The 19,138-nt window shown below is 28.2% G+C and overlaps 1 protein-coding gene across 1 annotated transcript in view; it reads right to left on the bottom strand.

Moving 5' to 3' along the window:
* Pcif1 (Phosphorylated CTD-interacting factor 1) overlaps positions 1-19,138 on the bottom strand; it is a 45,093-nt gene that overhangs the window by 3,885 nt on the left and 22,070 nt on the right. Inside the window, exons 6-10 of the mRNA XM_075357923.1 lie at positions 16,648-16,879; positions 15,259-15,379; positions 10,290-10,431; positions 7,445-7,620; positions 3,882-4,141 (exon numbers count right to left, since the gene is read on the bottom strand). Of these exons, the coding sequence (XP_075214038.1) occupies positions 3,882-4,141; positions 7,445-7,620; positions 10,290-10,431; positions 15,259-15,379; positions 16,648-16,879 (931 nt within the window). The remainder of the gene's footprint in view (positions 1-3,881; positions 4,142-7,444; positions 7,621-10,289; positions 10,432-15,258; positions 15,380-16,647; positions 16,880-19,138) is intronic.

The following is a 19,138-nucleotide window of genomic DNA, read 5'->3' as shown; positions in this document are numbered from 1 at the left end:
CATTGCTGTGCTTATATCCAACAGAAAGATGAATAGCGACTGTATCATGTCTGGTACTGATTATGGTCTAAGAATGTTGAATGTTGACTGCAATACTTAACACTATAGTATATACAGAGTGTCACTTATGTATGTGATTGCAACATTAATTTTATTAAATAATAAACTATTCTCTTTTACATACAAAAATAAAAACTTAATATAGTAATGTTTTAAATAAAATTTTAATGATCTGATAACCTGTGTAATGTATGTACATAAGATGTTTTGTAAAACAGATTTATCAAGGCACTTAATCAAAAAATTTGCTGAAAAGATGCCTTTATTTTAAGACTGATCAAGATAAATTATAACTAATTGTTTACTAATGCTAATATCAACCTAAATAAGATCTATCATAAAGTAACTAATTCAATTCTTACTGCCTGATTATCAATTACTATGTTACATCTTTACAGATCTGACAAATGAAAGATTAGATAAATTGTAACTAAAACATTACATATAAAAGAAATCTATTATTGTTTGTCTTTTTAAATGAAGTTATCTGAGATGAAATTGATGCTGATAATAATTTGTTGATATTTTATCATATCATTCTGCTCTGTTTCTGTTTGCTGTCTAAGATAACTGAAAATTTATGAATAAAGAAGAAAAGTAATTGCTGAAATATTAAGCATTGAAGCTATACAAGAGTATGTCTTTTTGACATAGGTGCTAAATTAACAATTTTTCATAAGATATTTGAGTATTATAAGATATAAAAATAAGCAAGCAATTAGTACTATTGAATTGTATTATACTGCAATATTTTAAATCACTTATTTTTAAAATTTAAAAAAATTATTAATGATAATGTTCTAACAATGAAACAATGAGGGAATCACAATCTGTAATTTAAAATGAAGTACTTGAGATTTTCATGGTTTAAAACCAGATTAAAGATGGGACTGATTGTCTGTCACAGATATTTAAAAATATTTAAGAAATTCTCAAAATACTAACAAAGTTATTTTAATTTATTAATTATTCTAAGACTGGCATTTTCCTAATCGATTAAATCTTACAACTGTAAAACAGTTATAATAAAAAAGACAGACTATAAGCTGAAAAAAATTGTATCAGTTGGAAATGATATGATAATGTTCGAAATATCCGAGAGTACCTTTGTACGCCGGTAATTGTTTAAAAAAAATGAATGTAACATTTTTATAAGTTTAATTTGTGAACAGGATGTTCTGGGATGTATTCCTCAAACTTCAGGTACTTATTCAGGGGACCAAAAACGTTCATATCGCCATAAGTCTAATTTTGCTTTGTTTTCCTTTTGAACACCATTTTGTGATTTTCAACAAAAAAATTATTTCTCAGGAACAGGTACTACTTTAATTAAATTTGGCAAATCTACGACTAGTGTCTTATTCTACAAAATAAAAAGTTTTGAAAACGTCACATTCAAAAATGTCAAAATGGCAGCTATCTTAATATTCTAATCTTCAATATCTTTGTAATTATCAAAATTTATTAAGCATTTTATTTTCAACAAAATGACATTCATTTGTAAAAAATCCATTGACATACAATCAAGTTATTGTAGACACTTAATCTGGCAGTAAAGCTTGCGCACCGTAATGCAGGCTGATAATTTTTTGCCTGTTTTTATTTCCTCCACTAAATGTAATAAAAATTATTAGTAACAGTAAATTAATAAAAATTATCAACTTGCATTAAAGTGCACAAGCATAGTACTGGATTAATTATCTGCAATAACTCCATTGTTTGTCAACAGATTTTACAAATGAGAGACCATTTTGTTTAAAATGTTTAATAAATTTTATTAAAGTAAAAAAATGATCAAACAAATATTACAATGACATTGAAGATTAAAAAATTAGGCTGCCATTTTGAAAGTGATGTTTTCATTTTTTTTTAATTTTTGTAGAACAATACACTAGTCTTAAATTTTCCAGATTTAATTAAAGTAGATTTACTCATACCTGAGAAAAACTTTTTTTTGTTGAACATCACAAAATGACATCCAGAAGGAAAACAAAGCAAAATAAGAACTACATCAATATGATATTTTTTTGCTCATTTTTGTGTCCTGAATCAGTACCTCTAGTTCACCTATTAAGTACAAAATTGTGCATTAAAAGATACAAAATAACCACATTAAAAAGAATAATAAATTGGTAATACTAGAAATTGTTAAATAATAAATTCTGTTCTGCATATAGTTTAATTTGTATGTTATATTTTTTATTCAGTTTTTTGTATCATGTTCAGATTAATTTTCTTGAACCTACACATTGTGGCTTTATTAATTAATTATAACTTGCTTTACAAAATGAATATATTTTATAAGTATCTATCTTAAACATTTTCTAATTTCACATATAATTAATATTTCACTTTGTGCAAATATTCAGGAAACCATAATGAAATCCTAGAATCATAAACTGCTATGATCATTAGCCATAAAATATGCCAATAGCATGCAGTCAAACCCAACATTGTTTAACTTTGATGAACAATGGGATTTTATTTGTTAAATGTATGTGGCTTTAGCCATAGGCATTTCTAGGATACTACTCCCTGAGATGTTTTTTATGTGTTGCAGAACAGTCAGGTTATATAATATGTTGTTTATAACTTACCTAGAAGCTGGAAAATGATAATGAGTCCTATGATAGTGGGAGGAGGGCTGCTCTATACTATGGCAGATTACATTTTGTGGTCATACATTAAGCAAAATAATGGCCATAAATTATAATTAAAAATAGAGAAAAGAGGATTTTGGATACTGAAAAAAATCTATGATAAGAGAAAAACTTATAAAAAATACTGTTTAACCCTTTTGCTCCTGCTGGTAAGTATGTATTAAAATAAAATGGAGATAAAAATAATTCTAACTAAAATTATATTTCTCCTGTTGAATATTTATGAGTGTAAAAACACACGGACACAGCCATATACAGATAAATACACTAAGTATGAAAGCTGTGAGCTTCACTTCTAAATATGACTTCATTAAATACACAGTAAAAAATGTTCTATATATCTCAACTGTTTTTAGAAAAACTTTATTAATGAACGATTACAAATTTGGAAAACTAATCTTTAAAATTGTTTTTGAATGTAAAAACGTTTAATTTCTATTAAGATAAAACATAACGCTTGTGTAACAAGTAATTATTTTAATAAAAATTTTAGCAACATTTGATGTCAAACTAGCTCCCAACTGAGAGGAGACTGATATAATAGTTTTACATAAAAAGAGGTATGTTAATATATTGCTTTACACTACCTCTACACTATGTCACTATCTTAACATTATCTTCTAAATGTGATGCATAAAAAACATTTAAGATAGACGTAGCAGTAACCAAATGTTTTTTTCTCTGATAGTAATGATGCTCTTTATACAGTCTGTTCCTCAATAAACAGAATGAAGGTGTTGCTTGTGTGGCTGAATATCACTGGCACTTCAATGTACTTGGCATGGTGGAATGCAACAGAGTCAAAAATTTAATAGGTAATGAAATTTTGGTTTTTATATAAAATTTTTACATTTTAAATGATTTTTAAAAAAAAAAACTTTATGATCTGTAGTAATTAAACTAGAGAAGTGGGAAGAATAACTTGTAATAAATGTGTTTGAACCTAAACCTAACTTGTGCTTCTGCATCTAAAAAAACATGAAAAGATTTATTTTTCTATCAAAAATCTCACAATGAATACAATTTTCCATTAATAAATTTGAATCTATTTAAGTACGAGAAAATTAACATTGCTTTGATAAATGCTTTGTTTTATTTTTTTTTATTTGTGTTAATAAAAATCTTACATATAAAAATATTTACAAAATCAATCGTTCTTACCCTCTAGAACCAAAATATGAATCTGTGTCCGCAAAGGCAGAACAATACTGTTTAAAATAACAATTTAGAGGAGAAGCAAAACATTCAAACGTTACACCAAAATATCGATGCATGCATTCAAGTACTGTGACAGGTAATGCACCTTGTGTACCTTGTGCACCACCAAGAAATGCATTATAACGTTTTAACAAACACCAAACTCTTGGTAAAAACAACTCAAACTTTTTGTCATCAAAGCAACTAAACCTATACAGCTGCTCCTGTAAAAGAAAAAGAAACAATTTAGTAAATGAATGAAAGTAACTTAAAGTTGGTAGTACATAAATATATAGAAAAAAGTGTAATAAAGTATTTATTCTAAAACTTAAGTGTCAGAGAAATATGATGCTTTTTACAATTTTCAATTATGATTACACAATGGTCAATTAAAAGAGTTTTTGATCATTATAAATTATAAATTCGTGAAAATTTATTAGTTTTCAAAATTTATGTTATATAAATTCAGAAATTAATAAAACAAATCAAGTCTTTAAATATACACAATTCTTTATAATATACAAAACTCATTAACTTACTGGTCTACCAACTCAGCAAAACTTCTCCATCTACGAATAACATGTATTAAACAATGAAAAAATAAAAAATAAAATATATATATGATGCTTGTATATCTATGATGTTTAATTACAAATTCAAATATACAGAGTGATTCACGTAGTGTTACTAGTGCTTTATGAGCTCATTTTACTAGTAAAAATAATAATAAAAGTTCATATAAACATTTTGTAAACACTCTGTTAGCAAATTATGGCTAGCGAAAGATTTTGCTCTGATTCCTGGGGAAATTGTGAAATAACACCTTACTGAAATTCTAGGAATCCAAATTAAGGAGTAAAATTAATGATTTCTTATGGTTTTTGACTTGATAAATTGAATAAAATGTTTCAGAACCATATCTTTAATAGTTTTCATAATACTGGATGTAGAAAGAAAAATTTCTTGTCTAAAAACAAAGTTTTTTTATGTTTGTATTACAAAAACTTTGTTAAACGAGTAATAAATGCATAACATTTATTATCAAAACTTGTAGAGAACTTAATTCTAAGAAAATTGATGTAAAATAGCCCAATAAAAAACAAATACAAATTCAGTGAATTTGATTTTATTATTAACACTTACCGTATGAAAATGAGGGGATTACACATATAAAGCATGTTTGCTTTATACAAAAAATAGTGTTGTATTAAAGACAAAAATAAGATTAAAAAAAAAAAAAACAGTACTAATGTTATTTAGACAATAAAGTTTATGTATCTTTCTTGAACTCACTATCAAATTGAAAATTTATGAAATTATGATTTCATAAGCTGGCAACACTGGGTGCTTTGCCAAGTGTCGTGTGCGATTGGCTTATCAAGCAGTGGCAAGAGAGGTGGCAGGTGTTGCAGACAGGTGGATGGACAAGATTCTTTATCCTGGAAATCAAGGCCTGGGTAGGTAGGAAGTCCAGAAACCTGTTGTATGAGCTCACTCAGATTCTGAGAGGCCACGTTTGCTTTGGCGCTTACCTACACAGAATTGGGAAAAGAGCTTCCCCCTATGAAGGTATTGTGCAAGTCGTTAACTCCTTGGAACATTGGTGTTTTGATGTGGGCACTGGTATGATGTATGGCACCTAATAGTCGAGGAGTTTGAGGAGTTGGTGGCTGAAAGTGTGGTCACCAAGATGCTCAAGTTGGAGGCTGCGTGGAATGCCATAGCTGCCATGGTGGAGGCCATTGTTCGTGGTAGGGAGGCGGACGAGAGTGAGTAGAGGTTCTCTGATCACTGTTCGTCTGTCTCCTTGCATATAATTGGTTGTGGAACTTAGGGGCTCTCATATATAAATTGATGGGATCATATTAAGTGTGTTGTCATCTGATTATGTATATTTAAAAAATGGTTGTATTTTTTGGGTGCCACTGCAATTTGTGTTGCGGTGGTTCTAACGTGTCTGGTAGCTAGTTATACTAGTTTTTTGTGTTTCTTCTTCTTCATGTGTTATATTTAAGTGCAAACAATGTAGTGGTGGTGCAATCATGCCAGATTGCAATGTGTCTTTTTTTTATGTTGGTTCTATTATGTAATCTAATGCTTCTGTGTGTTTGTTCTATCATGATATGTTAGACAAAAAAAAATGTGATGTATGATTCAGGTGCTACAGTAATTCGTGTTGTGGTGGTGCTATTGTGCATGTTTGTATTGTGCATTGTATCGTGTTGTGGGTCGGGTGTTCATTTATGATCAGGTGATTTATTATCACCTGATCATAAGTGACCATTCCTGGTAACCAGGAATGGTCACCAAGATCGCCTGATCTAACACCATTAGAATTTTGCATGTGGAGTTGCGAAAAGTTTATACGTGTAAAAAAGTGTATAAACTTTTCTTTTTCAAGTTAGTTGCTTCTATTACAGATGCTGCTGCACAAAATAAGGAACATGGTGTAGAACTGCAAAGAGCAATGTTAGTAATCCGAAAGTGTGCAGCCAAATATGTATTGAAGTAAAAGGACAGATTTGTGAAAATTTACTGTAAACTTTATTAAATGTATTGATTATATTTTTATTTTTTTAACATTGTATCAGCTGTATGTTAACTTCATTTTCTTTAGTGGATACCATTTGAAAGTTTTTCATATGGTAACTGTTAGTAATAAAATCAAATTTCTCAAAGATGTATTTCTTTTTTATTGGGCTATTTTACATCAATTTTCTCAGAACTAAATTCTCTCCAAGTTTTGATAATAGATTTCATGTATTTATTATTTAACAAAGTTTTCACATTATAAATATAAAAAAAAACATGTTTTTAGACAACAAACTTTTCTGTTTTATTACAAATATTATGAAAACTACTGGAGATATGGTTCTGGAACCTGTTTTATTGAAGTTGTCAGGTCAAAAACCATTAATCAAGTTTATCCCTTAATTTGAGGTCCTTGAATTTCAGTATGTTTTTAGTTCACAATCTGCCCAAGAATCAGGGCAAAATCTTTTCTTAGCCGTAACTCACAACGAATCATTTCCGGACCCACATTTATATGAACTTTTTTCATTAGTTTTACTGGTAGGATGAGCTCAGAAAGTGCAGGTAACATTGTATGAATTACCCTTAATAATAAAAGCACGCAAAGCCAATTAATCAGTTGATACAGATATTATAATTTTTTTTGTTTATAATTTAATTCGTAATTTTTCCGTTTGTGTTTTATTATGTCACAAAGAGACAATACATGAATAAGTCTCTAATGTTTATGATAAATTTTAAATATTAATTATTTCTTGAATATAATAATATTCATGAAATTATCAATAACTATTCACTCTATAAACAATTTTCTGTTAACACAGGACATTTCTTTTTATGACTCCTATTTAGCTAGGTACCACTACAGGAATAGATTAATAATAAACTTGTGAAATTCAATGGACCTGGAAAATATTACAGTACAGACAGAATTCTGTTGTCAACAGGCAAGGTTGTACAATACATAAAAATTATCAATTAAGACAAAAAATTACCAGTTTTTGAAGGTGAGTTGTATTGATATTAACAGCTTCTCCATGATATCGTAACAGACTCTGATCTCTTTCTTGACAGTATTCAATCTGAGGAAGTCGAGGACATGGCATAGCAAACTGCACTGGATAGCACCAAACCTTACGCATAGATGTGCTGCATAGTGGTGCTGCTGGTTCTGTTTAACAGAGAATTAATAATTAATTACTACAATAATTCTGTAATTGTAGTTCAAAATTTTATTGTGTATAATAAATTGTGTTAACCATTTGCAAAAAGAAATACTAAGTCCATTCCTTTCATTAAATCTTACACTAAAAATTAATTATTACTTTGTATTATTTTGGCACTTAGCAAATAATTTAAGAGTTGAAATTAATAACTGAAACGAAATGTATTGAACTTACATTAAACTAATTTATATTTTTTTAGTAGTACATAGACTGATCTTAACTATAATTTATGATACAACTTGCTGATAAATATAAAATACAATTACAAGTTACATATTCTAGGTACGATACAAAAAAGGCAATTTAAAAAAAAGTTAAACCAAAAAAAATTTTTAAAAAATTTAATACACATTGGAGAGTGTTCAGAGTGCATTTTTTGCAATTAATTTTTTCCTGTAATTAATAAAATCAACTGAACTTTACATCAGCACCTTGCAACTGTTTCTCATTTGATTTAAAGAAGCTAGTATGTTTTTGATGATCTCCTGGAATAAAAAAAACCACATTTCTTGGAATACCATCAAATGAGATGAACAAATAACATCTCAAGATATGAATTCCACATCAAAATAAATAAGTTCTCAACACTCCTCTTTGTGATCCTACACCAACCGATCATGAATTACAGCTATATTGAGTTCCTTCTCCATAATTATGAATGATTTTCATCAGACCATAATGAGGATCTGCTTTACAATGAATAATAAATTCCTCAAAATTCCATCATTCTGTTAAAATCATATTCATTATACTCTTGGTCGATAAACTTTATTCCTTTAGTAACCATCATAACTTATTCTAATTATTTCTAGGCCTTTATGGTTAGCATTTGTAAGCTCTTTAAAAAATGTAGTTGTTCAATTTTTAAAGTATAACTAGTTCTAAGCTTATGATAAAATGAGTTCATGTACTTATTTATTTATTGGTTGGAAAAGTTATTACATTATTTGAAAAGGTAGATATTTCCATTAAATGTGTAGTAGAATATCTGACAAATTTTCTCCACAATGCAGCTGACAGTCAAATTCTTTTGACAAAATTCTAGATAACTTTTTTACATAAATGCAGCTCAACATATGAATTACTCTTTAAATTTCTGCTTTCAATTAAGGAATTGTACTTATTTTCAAAGCATAAACTTTGGACTTTGAATCGCCAGAGGAAAACAATTGCATGGTGTGAGGTCACACAATCTTGGTTGCCAATACACTTTGCTGTTGTGTGAAATTAATATTCTATTAAACTTCTCCTGCAACAAGTTAATTGTTTCAGCGCCATATGCAACATGGTGCCATTCTGGTGAAACCACATGTAATATAAAATTGTGCCTTTGAAATGTGGCCACAATAAGTCCATCTCATGATGAACGTTAACCATGACAAACTGTATTTCTGGCCTCATTTTCAAAAAATGAACAGCTGAATCACTTCACCAGTATGAAACTATTATCTTTTTGAGTATGCATAGACATCCTTGATGATCTGAGAATTTTCTATAGCCCCAAATGCTGCAGTTTTATTTGTTCATATATCCACTAAAGTGGAATAAAAAATTATTTTCTTAAGAAAAATTGCTATCCACTTGTTGACCCAACTGAAGAGGACCTGGTATTTCAAATAATAATAATAATGGTTATCTGGCTTCAGTTCCTGAGTTATCTGAATCTTTAACGGGTACAAATGTAATTCCTTTGTTAAGAACCATTGCATTGTGACTTTTTAAATGTTCAGTTGCGATAACTGATGATGTACTGAAGTTTATGAACAATTTGCCGCACAATTGCTCAGTGGCAGTGTTTTTGGCTAAACAGCAGTATCAGGTCAATTTGATATTTGTAGTCTCCAGCCGAATCTGTTATTCAACTAGTCTTCTTACAGTTGTTTCCTTTGGGGCATTTCTTCTACCGAAAATGCCACATAATTTGCATACAGTCTCAGCAAAATATTCTCCATACTTGTAATGAATTTTAATGATTGTCACTTGCTTCTCCATTGTTTATCACTTTATATTAACTGCAATATGTTTACTACAAAATGGGACTAGTAGAATGTTACCAAACCTATGGGGAAAAAATGCTGCACCAACAATTTAAATCCTGTGTTAATACTGGGACAACTGTTTTATACAAATACATATCATAGCACTGTGAATTTAATAGTATTATAACCAGTTACGTAAAAATAATAATATAATAAAAATAACACAGATTTTAATAACTTAAAACACAAAGAGAGGTGGTACAATAAATGAAAATTCCATCTTGACAATCTGAAAATAAAAACTTCTGCACTTATTATCAGAAGCAAACTAACAATAATATAAAAAATCAAAATAATGAATAAACCAGTAAATTAAAGGGAGTAGCATAAATTTCAAACAGCTATGCCTGTGTTTACTAATGCAGATACACTATGAATTTCAGAAGTTAAACCACAATAAAAATATGTTTTATAAAATAATATTATGATTCAAACATACATAGAAAACCAAACCAATGTTAAATTTAAATAAAGTAATCACTAATAACTAACAAATGCAGTAATAGGTTAAAGAAAAATTATATTTGTTATGGAATTTTATAAACAGAAAGATTCAGAAAAGTAAAGTTAATCACCTGTTATTCCATTTTCTTTAAGAAGGTCCTGGTGTTTTTCTTTTATCTTTTTTGCATGATCTTGAGATAAATGGTAAATTTTTGAACATATACCTTCAACAGATTCCTTAACTGTTTCTGTTAAGTGAGGTTGACATTGTCTCTGAAAAAAGCAATAACAAATGTATTTAATCCTGATAAGTTAAGTTTTGAAAACCTATCAAGTTATGTTTTAATTAACTGATCGATTGAATAAGCAAACAAAAAAGTACTGTTGTACTGAAGGGCCACGCTAAGAACTTGATAAAATTTATTATTCTGGTTTAATGTCATGACATCACCCTGATAAATTTTAGAAGCTGAGTGGCCTAATTCTGAGAATTTCGACTTATAAATAGTAAATGACTTCTTTTTTTTATAAACTACATACATATCAAAGTTTCACAACATAAAGGGGTAAAATTCTTATGAAGGGTAATGTATGTTACATTATAAAAATTAAGTATTAGAGAAAACCTTTTTCCTTACTTTCAGAAGATTAAATCAGTACTTAAGTACACAACTTGCACATTGAAATATGATATGAAATAATTAGCAGCATATGAAAAATTCCCAGCCTGACCTCAAATTTACTAATCTTCAGCATTTTTATTCATAATTAAAATTAAAAATTCTATCTCATTTGTCCATTAATTTACAAAATTATCTTACTTTTTTTTTTACTATTGTTGTTTATTTATGTAATGTTATCTTAATTACAATTGTGATTTTCTTTTTATTTATCTAAAAGGATAGGATAAAGGATAATATTAAATAATAAAGTATATTTACAAATCAAAAGTTAAATGAACCAAAGCTAAATAAAATGTAATCTGTAAATATTTAGTTATTTAAAGATTTAACCCATTTTTTTTTCTGTTTATGATTACTCTAAGCTATCTATTTAAGTGCTTTAGCCTTATAAATGCAATTTTATTCTTCATATATGTTATAGAATTTACCATAACAAATACCACTCAAATGAGGTATAATGCATGATACAAAGTAAATGGTAATTCTTGATCCAAAGTATGACTGTGCATTATTTGGAACTTGATTTCAAATTGTACTTGAAACTTCTTCCCATTTCTCCTAAAGGTTAGTTGAAGCTCAATATGATAAAAGTTATTATCCACTCTGTTTAGTTTGCTTATATTAATCCTAAAGATCCAGCAAAATCTTTCCTTTGTAAGCAATTCAACCTGCTATATAACTTATTGCTTATTTTTATACCCCCTTTTAAAGATCCATCATTTATAGTAATGATCTCAAGTCTTCTCACCAGAGGATGCAATCTAATTTAATGTTCTATAATTTTTCTATAATGTTTTATTCAAAGTTAAGTGCAGTAATTAGGCAGTTTGTGTACACACATCTAACTTCAATTCAGTTTACTTTGCTTTTATTTAAAAATATATTTGCCTCTTTTGGTGAACTTGGAATCTTGTTTGAAAGACATCTCAATCAAAAAATAAATTCTATCACACTAGGATGATCACAAAAATGCTACAGATGCTGAATTTGAATGAAAAGGTTTTTTAACCCATCTTCATTCAAGTAATAGGTGATCCAAATTGTTTCTACTGAGAAAATAATTTCTGCAATGAAGAAACTGATATTAACATACCTTTTTGAAACAGAGCATAATTTGTTTTCCCACTTCTAGGCACATCAAATATCATATTTTTGATGTCATACATTACTTGCTGCAGCTTTGAATAGACATTCAAAATCTTTTCCAAAAATAATTTTCCAGTCAACAAGGACATTGCTTTAGCAACATGACAGAAAGATGGCCGCATCCATTTTTTGTCCATTGTCATAGGAGTTTAAAACACTGATTCTAGTTCACTGTACAACTTCAGTTCTCCAAAGGTCTTTCCTTAGTTAAATATCTACATTTATTAATACCATAAAGAATTTAAAACGCTATCAAAGCCTGACGTTGGTCTAAGTTTTTTTTAGTATTTAAATTCACTACAATTCAGATTATCTTATAATTGGTTTTTAAGCTATTTTTCTCAAACAGTGTCATTTACAATATCAACATATATTTCCCTGTAAAAATTGCGTTCATGAAACTTCATATTTTGACTACAAATATAAATATAAGAATGAATACGTATAGTAAAAATATGTAAGATACAAAAATTAACAAGCTAAAAATAGAAAGTAGAAAAAATAAATATTTATACAAAAAAACAAATTATAATATTAATAATAAATAAACTGATACAAAACTTTACATATGTACAACAATAACATTAAATTAAAATAAGAAAATTATAAACACAGCTTGTGATAATGGTATCATCAATTCAATATACTTATAAGTGTTCAATATAGTTGTCGCTGAATAAACCTAAGCTATTAAAGTAATCATTCAAGATACATGGAATCTGACCAAATGATGATGGATAATGGAAAAGTATATTACATCAGGTGATGTAAGAAATTTAAATTCAAATTGGTGGTTAATTAACAAAATATAAATTTAAAATTAAAATATTGAATATGAAGATAATTTTATTGTAGAAAATCTTAAAAATGAAGAGAAATTCTTAATCTTCCTTCTAATAAACTTGGGTTCTTAATTAAATAATTTCCTGATACTCTAAAGCTTTATATAACAAAATAAGTTGCAATCTCATTTCTAAATTATATATTCAGTCATCATTATACAGATATTTATATCATTATATATATGCAGATAGGAAGAGAAAGTCTCTTCCCACCACACTTGGATTACTGCCAGACTAGCCATACCAATTCAAATGCCCTCAATTTCCTGTGAAAACCTATTTCTCTATAATAAACAGGTCTAGATGGCTGGTGTGGACTTGTAGGGTGACTGCTGTTCTTTCAAGGTCAACTTTATGAAGTCTGCTCCAGTGTTAGCTTGATTAACTGCCGTCTTGAAGTCAAAGAATGAACAACATGTGTCTTTTACAAAGAAATCTTAAAAAATCAACATCTGCTCAGATAACTGTTTTATGTTTTGTTCATTGTTTTTACTCTGAAGTTTTACAGTTACTATAATCAGACTTAGTTTTTGTGTTCATATTTAATTCTTCTACTTTTCAGTAACCTGAGTTTTTTAAATACAATCTTTGCCCTTTTACAGGAGTTTTAATTTAGTATAAGATATATATTTAATTTATACAGCTGACAAAAAAAAAAACGACTGTTGTAAAAAGTATGAATCTAAAAGTATGAAAAAGAAGACATTTGATATTACAACTAGACAAAAATTATCTTAATATTGCTTTTCAAAGCCAAACCTTATATTAAGTTAGAAATTAATCAACCAACTTTGAATGATTCAAAAGAAATACAATTGTGTCTAGTTAATGTTGAACATAAAAAAAATTCATTAAAGAGTAAATACAAGAATACTTATAATAATTTTTACACTATTAGGCCAAATTTTGCGCATGTCTACATTTTTAACTAAGAATTGTTTCTTATGTTGAATTATTAGAATTTACAAATAATTAAAAATATCATAATGATTAAAATAATATAGCAAGACATTTTGCAAGTAAATGTAAATATTCACTAAATATATATCCCCAAATAAGTAACTTCAGTAGGAATAAAGGATATTTGCTCAAGAATGGTATTAACAGACAATTTTATGCAGTGTGCAACAATTGTGCCAGGGATTGGCATCTATGAGCTCTGTAAATAAAGTAATGAGAAAAAGTTTTTTTTTGACAGCCAAAGTGGCAACACTATAAAGTTACTAGTAAAGATATGGTTAATGAACAGTTGATTTAAATTAGGTATTCATATTTTTAGTCAATTGTTGCTACGTGAGACATAAACAAACTTTTTGTGAAACAGGTTTTTGTTGTGTTATAAAAATGAGTGATACTAATTATGAGCAATGTTGTGCAATCAAGCTTTGTGTTAAACTTGGTGAGAATGGTACTGAAACTTTTTCAAAATTGAAAAGGTTGTATGGAGATACAACCTCGTGACAGTCTGTCACGAGCCCAAGTTTTTAAGTGGTTTAAAGTATTTTCAGATGTCCGGGAATCAGTTGTGGATGATCCACGCCCTGGAAGACTGTCAAAAAGTGACAACAATGTTGAGTGAATCAAGAGATTTGATACAGTACGACCAGTGATTAACTGTCAGAATGATTGCAGAACAATTGTTCCTGACTTTAAAAAAACACCTCAAAGAACACCATTTTGGAACAGTAGAAAAACATAAAAAACAATGTAACTGACCATCTAAAGGATATTTCAGTTTCTGAGTTCCAAAATTGCTATGAAGAGTAGAAAAACCGTTTGAAGTGTTGTGTGGCTTCCCAAGGGAACTATGTTGAAGGTGATAGAATCCATGTATAACTAGATTGTAAATAAAAAGTTTTTCTGAACTGGCCTAATTGCTTTATTTACAGACCTTGTATTTCCTTTATTTTGTTGACTACGAAGTATTTATAACAAAAATGTTATATATTTAAGGATTAAATATGTATATTTAAGGATATTGTGACTAGGGAGAAAAACAGTACAGAGTAAATTTACAGATAATACTTAGAAGTCAGCATTTACTGATATTTAATCAGGGTCAACCAACGTCATGGAATAACTAACTGATAGACAATGATGCTTACAACTTTCTTTACAAAATATTTAATGCAGAATTTAACCTATGTTAGGCTAAAATACAAGGAACTAGGGATTCAAGTAAAAAATTAGTTTTAACACTATTAGGCCAAATAAGAAAAAAGGAAAAATTCTGAAAATGTTCAGGAATCTAAAATCACAAAAACACCTTCAAGAGACTTGATTTTTTAATTTTTTTCACCATTAAATTAACAAGAAACATAGCAAATTCAAATAGTTGTTAGAATTATAAAAAAAATATATATATTATTAAATTATTTATTAAAAATAAAATTTCCATGAAAAAGATTAAAGAATATTTTGGATCTAACCTTCAAATGAGCTAATCTATCTTGGAAATCATCATAAGTAGCACCGACAGTTCTTCTTAACCACTGAAATGTGTCTTCAGCATTCCATTTTACAACTTTACGGCTTTCAGATGAAGCATTTCTAGAAAAATAATAAAAAGTTTTACAAAGTATAGTATATTTTGAAAATGAATTCATTATCTTCAAGATTCTTTTTATTTTAAAACTTTAACCATATCTTCATATACGTTAAACATTATTTATGAAGACAAAGAAAATATATAAAAGTATATTAAATAGATGAGGATAGCTCAAACAGATAAAAACAATTTACGTAATTAGATAAGAATTGAAAGTCTTTCTAATCAAAAAATTAGAAAATGTAATATAATTTAGTTTAGAACTAGTTATATTTTTTAATACAACACTTCACAATGTGTACAACAATTCCAGCCACGGTGTAATACGTTGGTTGTGTAAACTGTATACATTAAGTAATTGTTGGATTACCAAATATTATTAAGCACTTAATTCATTTTTAAATTTACATTGAATTAAATAAACATTACATTAAAATGTGACAATTTATAATTTTAGATTAAGTATACATTTTATTAAATATTAAACATTCTGTCTAGCTAGCACAAATAACAACATTAGTAATGTTGTTTAGTTCATCTTAATTCTAACGATATTTTTTATCAGCTGGTTCAATAACAAATAAGCAGACGACAGTAGTTGTTTACATTAGGTAAGAGGATGAAGAAAATAAATGAATCTTAACACAATGCATTCACAAGGATCTGGGAAAATTAAAAGTTGTTGGGAATAACGGTAACTTTGCCTACTACTGGTATGAGATGAAGTTTAACTAACAGAAAAGATCCATGAAACTAACTTTTCATGCACTTCAAGCCTCTGGTACAAAACAATAACTTTCAAAATAAGTAATTTTATGAAACTATAAAATAAGTAATCACATTAAAATCAGTTTCATTTAAAAAAGTATAGCTGATTTTTTAAATAAATAACACTTTATATCACTAAAACAAAGAAAAAGTGCATCGATGTTTAATTTCAGTTATATAAGGAATTCCAGTTATTAAATCTGACTTAAGCTTTGGTATTTTTGTTTATATTATTATAGTACTTATGTCTATTTTTTAAATTTTTATGATACTATGAGCAATGCTTAAAAAAAGGATCCATATGGCAGAACATGAAACCACCTTTCCAGTGCCATTCACTAATTTTAATCTGATTAAATATACTTGAAGTAATTGTTAAACTTTGCCACTGCTTGAATCAACCACTGACAATTACTCCTGAAAACAATTATGTACTGAATAGTAATGAAAACAATATTAAAATCATAAGCAAATTAATTATGCGTAGATTAAATTTTCATACCTAGATTCAATCATTTTTTTTGCAGCTTCAGCATATCTTGACAGTTGCTTTCTAGCATCACCAGTAAATTTTGGTCTCACTAATTTAATAGGAATATCATTCATTATTTCTTTGTACATACACATGGAAATCTCTGGGTAACACTGACTAGGCAATAAGGGATCACTGCCTGTGTCGACCACTTTTCTCTCCATCAACCATCGATTAAACGAGTCTTTAGGAGCATCAATACCTTTAGAAAAATAAATAAACAATATTTATTTTTAAGCATAATGAAGCATGTTTAGTTTTAAATACATAAAATAAATTATCAAAAGATTTGCTAAGGGTTATAAACCTACTTCAAGATCCATGAAAAAAAAATTGACAATCCAACTGTAAATAAATTCATAATCTTTTTATGTGTTACAGTGCAATATATGAATAACAATCTCAGTTTTCAAGTTGACAAAGAGACTGGATCTTCATAATTCAGTGAAAAAATTCCAAAGTGTTATTTTAAATTAATTCATTTTCCATCGATTCTATCCTACTCATAACTGCACTACATTACTGCTAAAATAATTTTATACTAAGTACTAACTGAAAACTATTCTTTTTCATTTTTTATTTTTCTGTAAGAATAGTTATCATGATCAATAATGATCAAATTAATATCAAAAGAACACAATCATTTCAGACCTTGAACTACAGTCTCAAGGTACTGGTTTAATACGAGACTCAAATACTGAATTGCAGTCATTACCACACATTCTTTTACTTCTTAAGATGCAACTTTCTGAGCTATTTAAGGTACAATGAAATCATAAAATTGTAACAGGATTTAGTTGCTTGCCTTCAAAAAAATTCCCAAGAAATTTTTTGAAAAGATACTTAATAGTTTTTGATTTCAAATATTTAGTGATTATAAGTCAGTTTACAAAAAATAAATAGAATGTGGTTTTAAAAACATTTAATACATGACGATGTTTACTTACGAACTTACCTGATCATAAAAAGGTTAAAAATGTTATGTTCTACTCTATACAGGTCTTATACTTCAACAACAGCAAGAAAAAAATTAGAGATAAATATTAGAGGCAAAATTTTAATCTATATATTCATCAAGTATATCAACTTCTTCAATATTATCTCATAAATGTTGCAATTCCCTTTGATTTTCTGTAAAAATCTTGACTTCATAATATACTTGAATTGGAAAAAGATCATAAAGACCACAATGACTAATGCCTTGCCTTTCAATTTATTCCAGGAAGTTACTTTTAAGAAATTCTCGTAAATCTACACTGTAATGAGGTGAAGCATCATCTTATTGTCAAATGAGATTATGGTTTTAATGCAAAGGTTTATTTCTCAACTCAGGCAAAATTAGTTTCACATAAAACACTGCTGTTTCTCTGCAGTTTCAGCAAAAAAAAAAAAAATAAATAAAATACGAGTGTTTCATCTTTCCAAATCTTGAAATCACATTTAATCCACAATCATTAACTCTTTTTGCATTATTAAATGCAGATTAAATTCATTCCAATAAACTCAGTTTACCAATTAACACTGATATTAGTTTTAAATGAAGCTTGTACGTCCGCAAAAAAAATTTGATCTGGTAATTCATTCTGCCTCACAGCAAATTAAAAACATGTCAGAATATTCTAACCACCTATCAAGGTTGTCCTCTGCAAGGCTTTGCAAAAGACAAAAGTGATATGTTTTTAAGTTCAGATATTTAAAAATTTGAGACACTAGTAGTAGAAATATTAAATTACACAAATTTCCGAGTGTTCCAAGGTTTTGTACAACACCTTGGGCTACTGCTGTCAAATTTTTTTCTGTTAATGATGATTGAGATAAATCATATAATCAACCTGTAGATTGCTTTTGAGTCAGTACTGGAGTCTCAAGATACTTTTCCATAAATATTTCAAAAACTGCCTCAACACTTATTTGTTTTCCAACAATAGTGTTAATGTTATATGACTTACTGTATGCTTCATTATTTCAATAACAACAAGCACGCTTAGTTAAAAACCTAGGAGCAAAAGCAAGCAGGTAATGTTGCTAACAATTATACAAATAATTATTGTAAAACTTTTACCCAATTAAAAAATTATTAATATTTTCTTTCACTTTTAAAAATCATTCGTTACAGTAAATTAACTTATGGAGCACTTATTTTACTAGCGTGGCCAAAAAAAACAAAAGAGGATTTTCTTATTAATATGATCAAAGATCTTTACATTATGAATCTTCACAAAAAACATTTAATTTTGGAGGATATTGAATTCAAGTTGGCAAAACAATCAGACAAAGCTGGTGAATTTTTCCAAGTGAGAGAAGATTTTTATGGAGAGGTGATATCAAAAGAAATTTAAAGAGTTACTGCATGCCAGCAACTGATTTTGACTTACGGTGTGAGTATATGGGGGTACAGAGGTAAATAAGATTGTAAAACCCAAAATACCTAAATGAAATTTTTAAGTTTGGTATAAGAGAG

Source organism: Lycorma delicatula, chromosome 2 (genome assembly GCF_047948215.1).
Source record: "Lycorma delicatula isolate Av1 chromosome 2, ASM4794821v1, whole genome shotgun sequence".
Lineage (NCBI taxonomy): Eukaryota > Metazoa > Arthropoda > Insecta > Hemiptera > Fulgoridae > Lycorma > Lycorma delicatula.
Note: the sequence above shows the minus strand (reverse complement) of the source record. Positions and strands in the feature narration are given on the sequence as shown.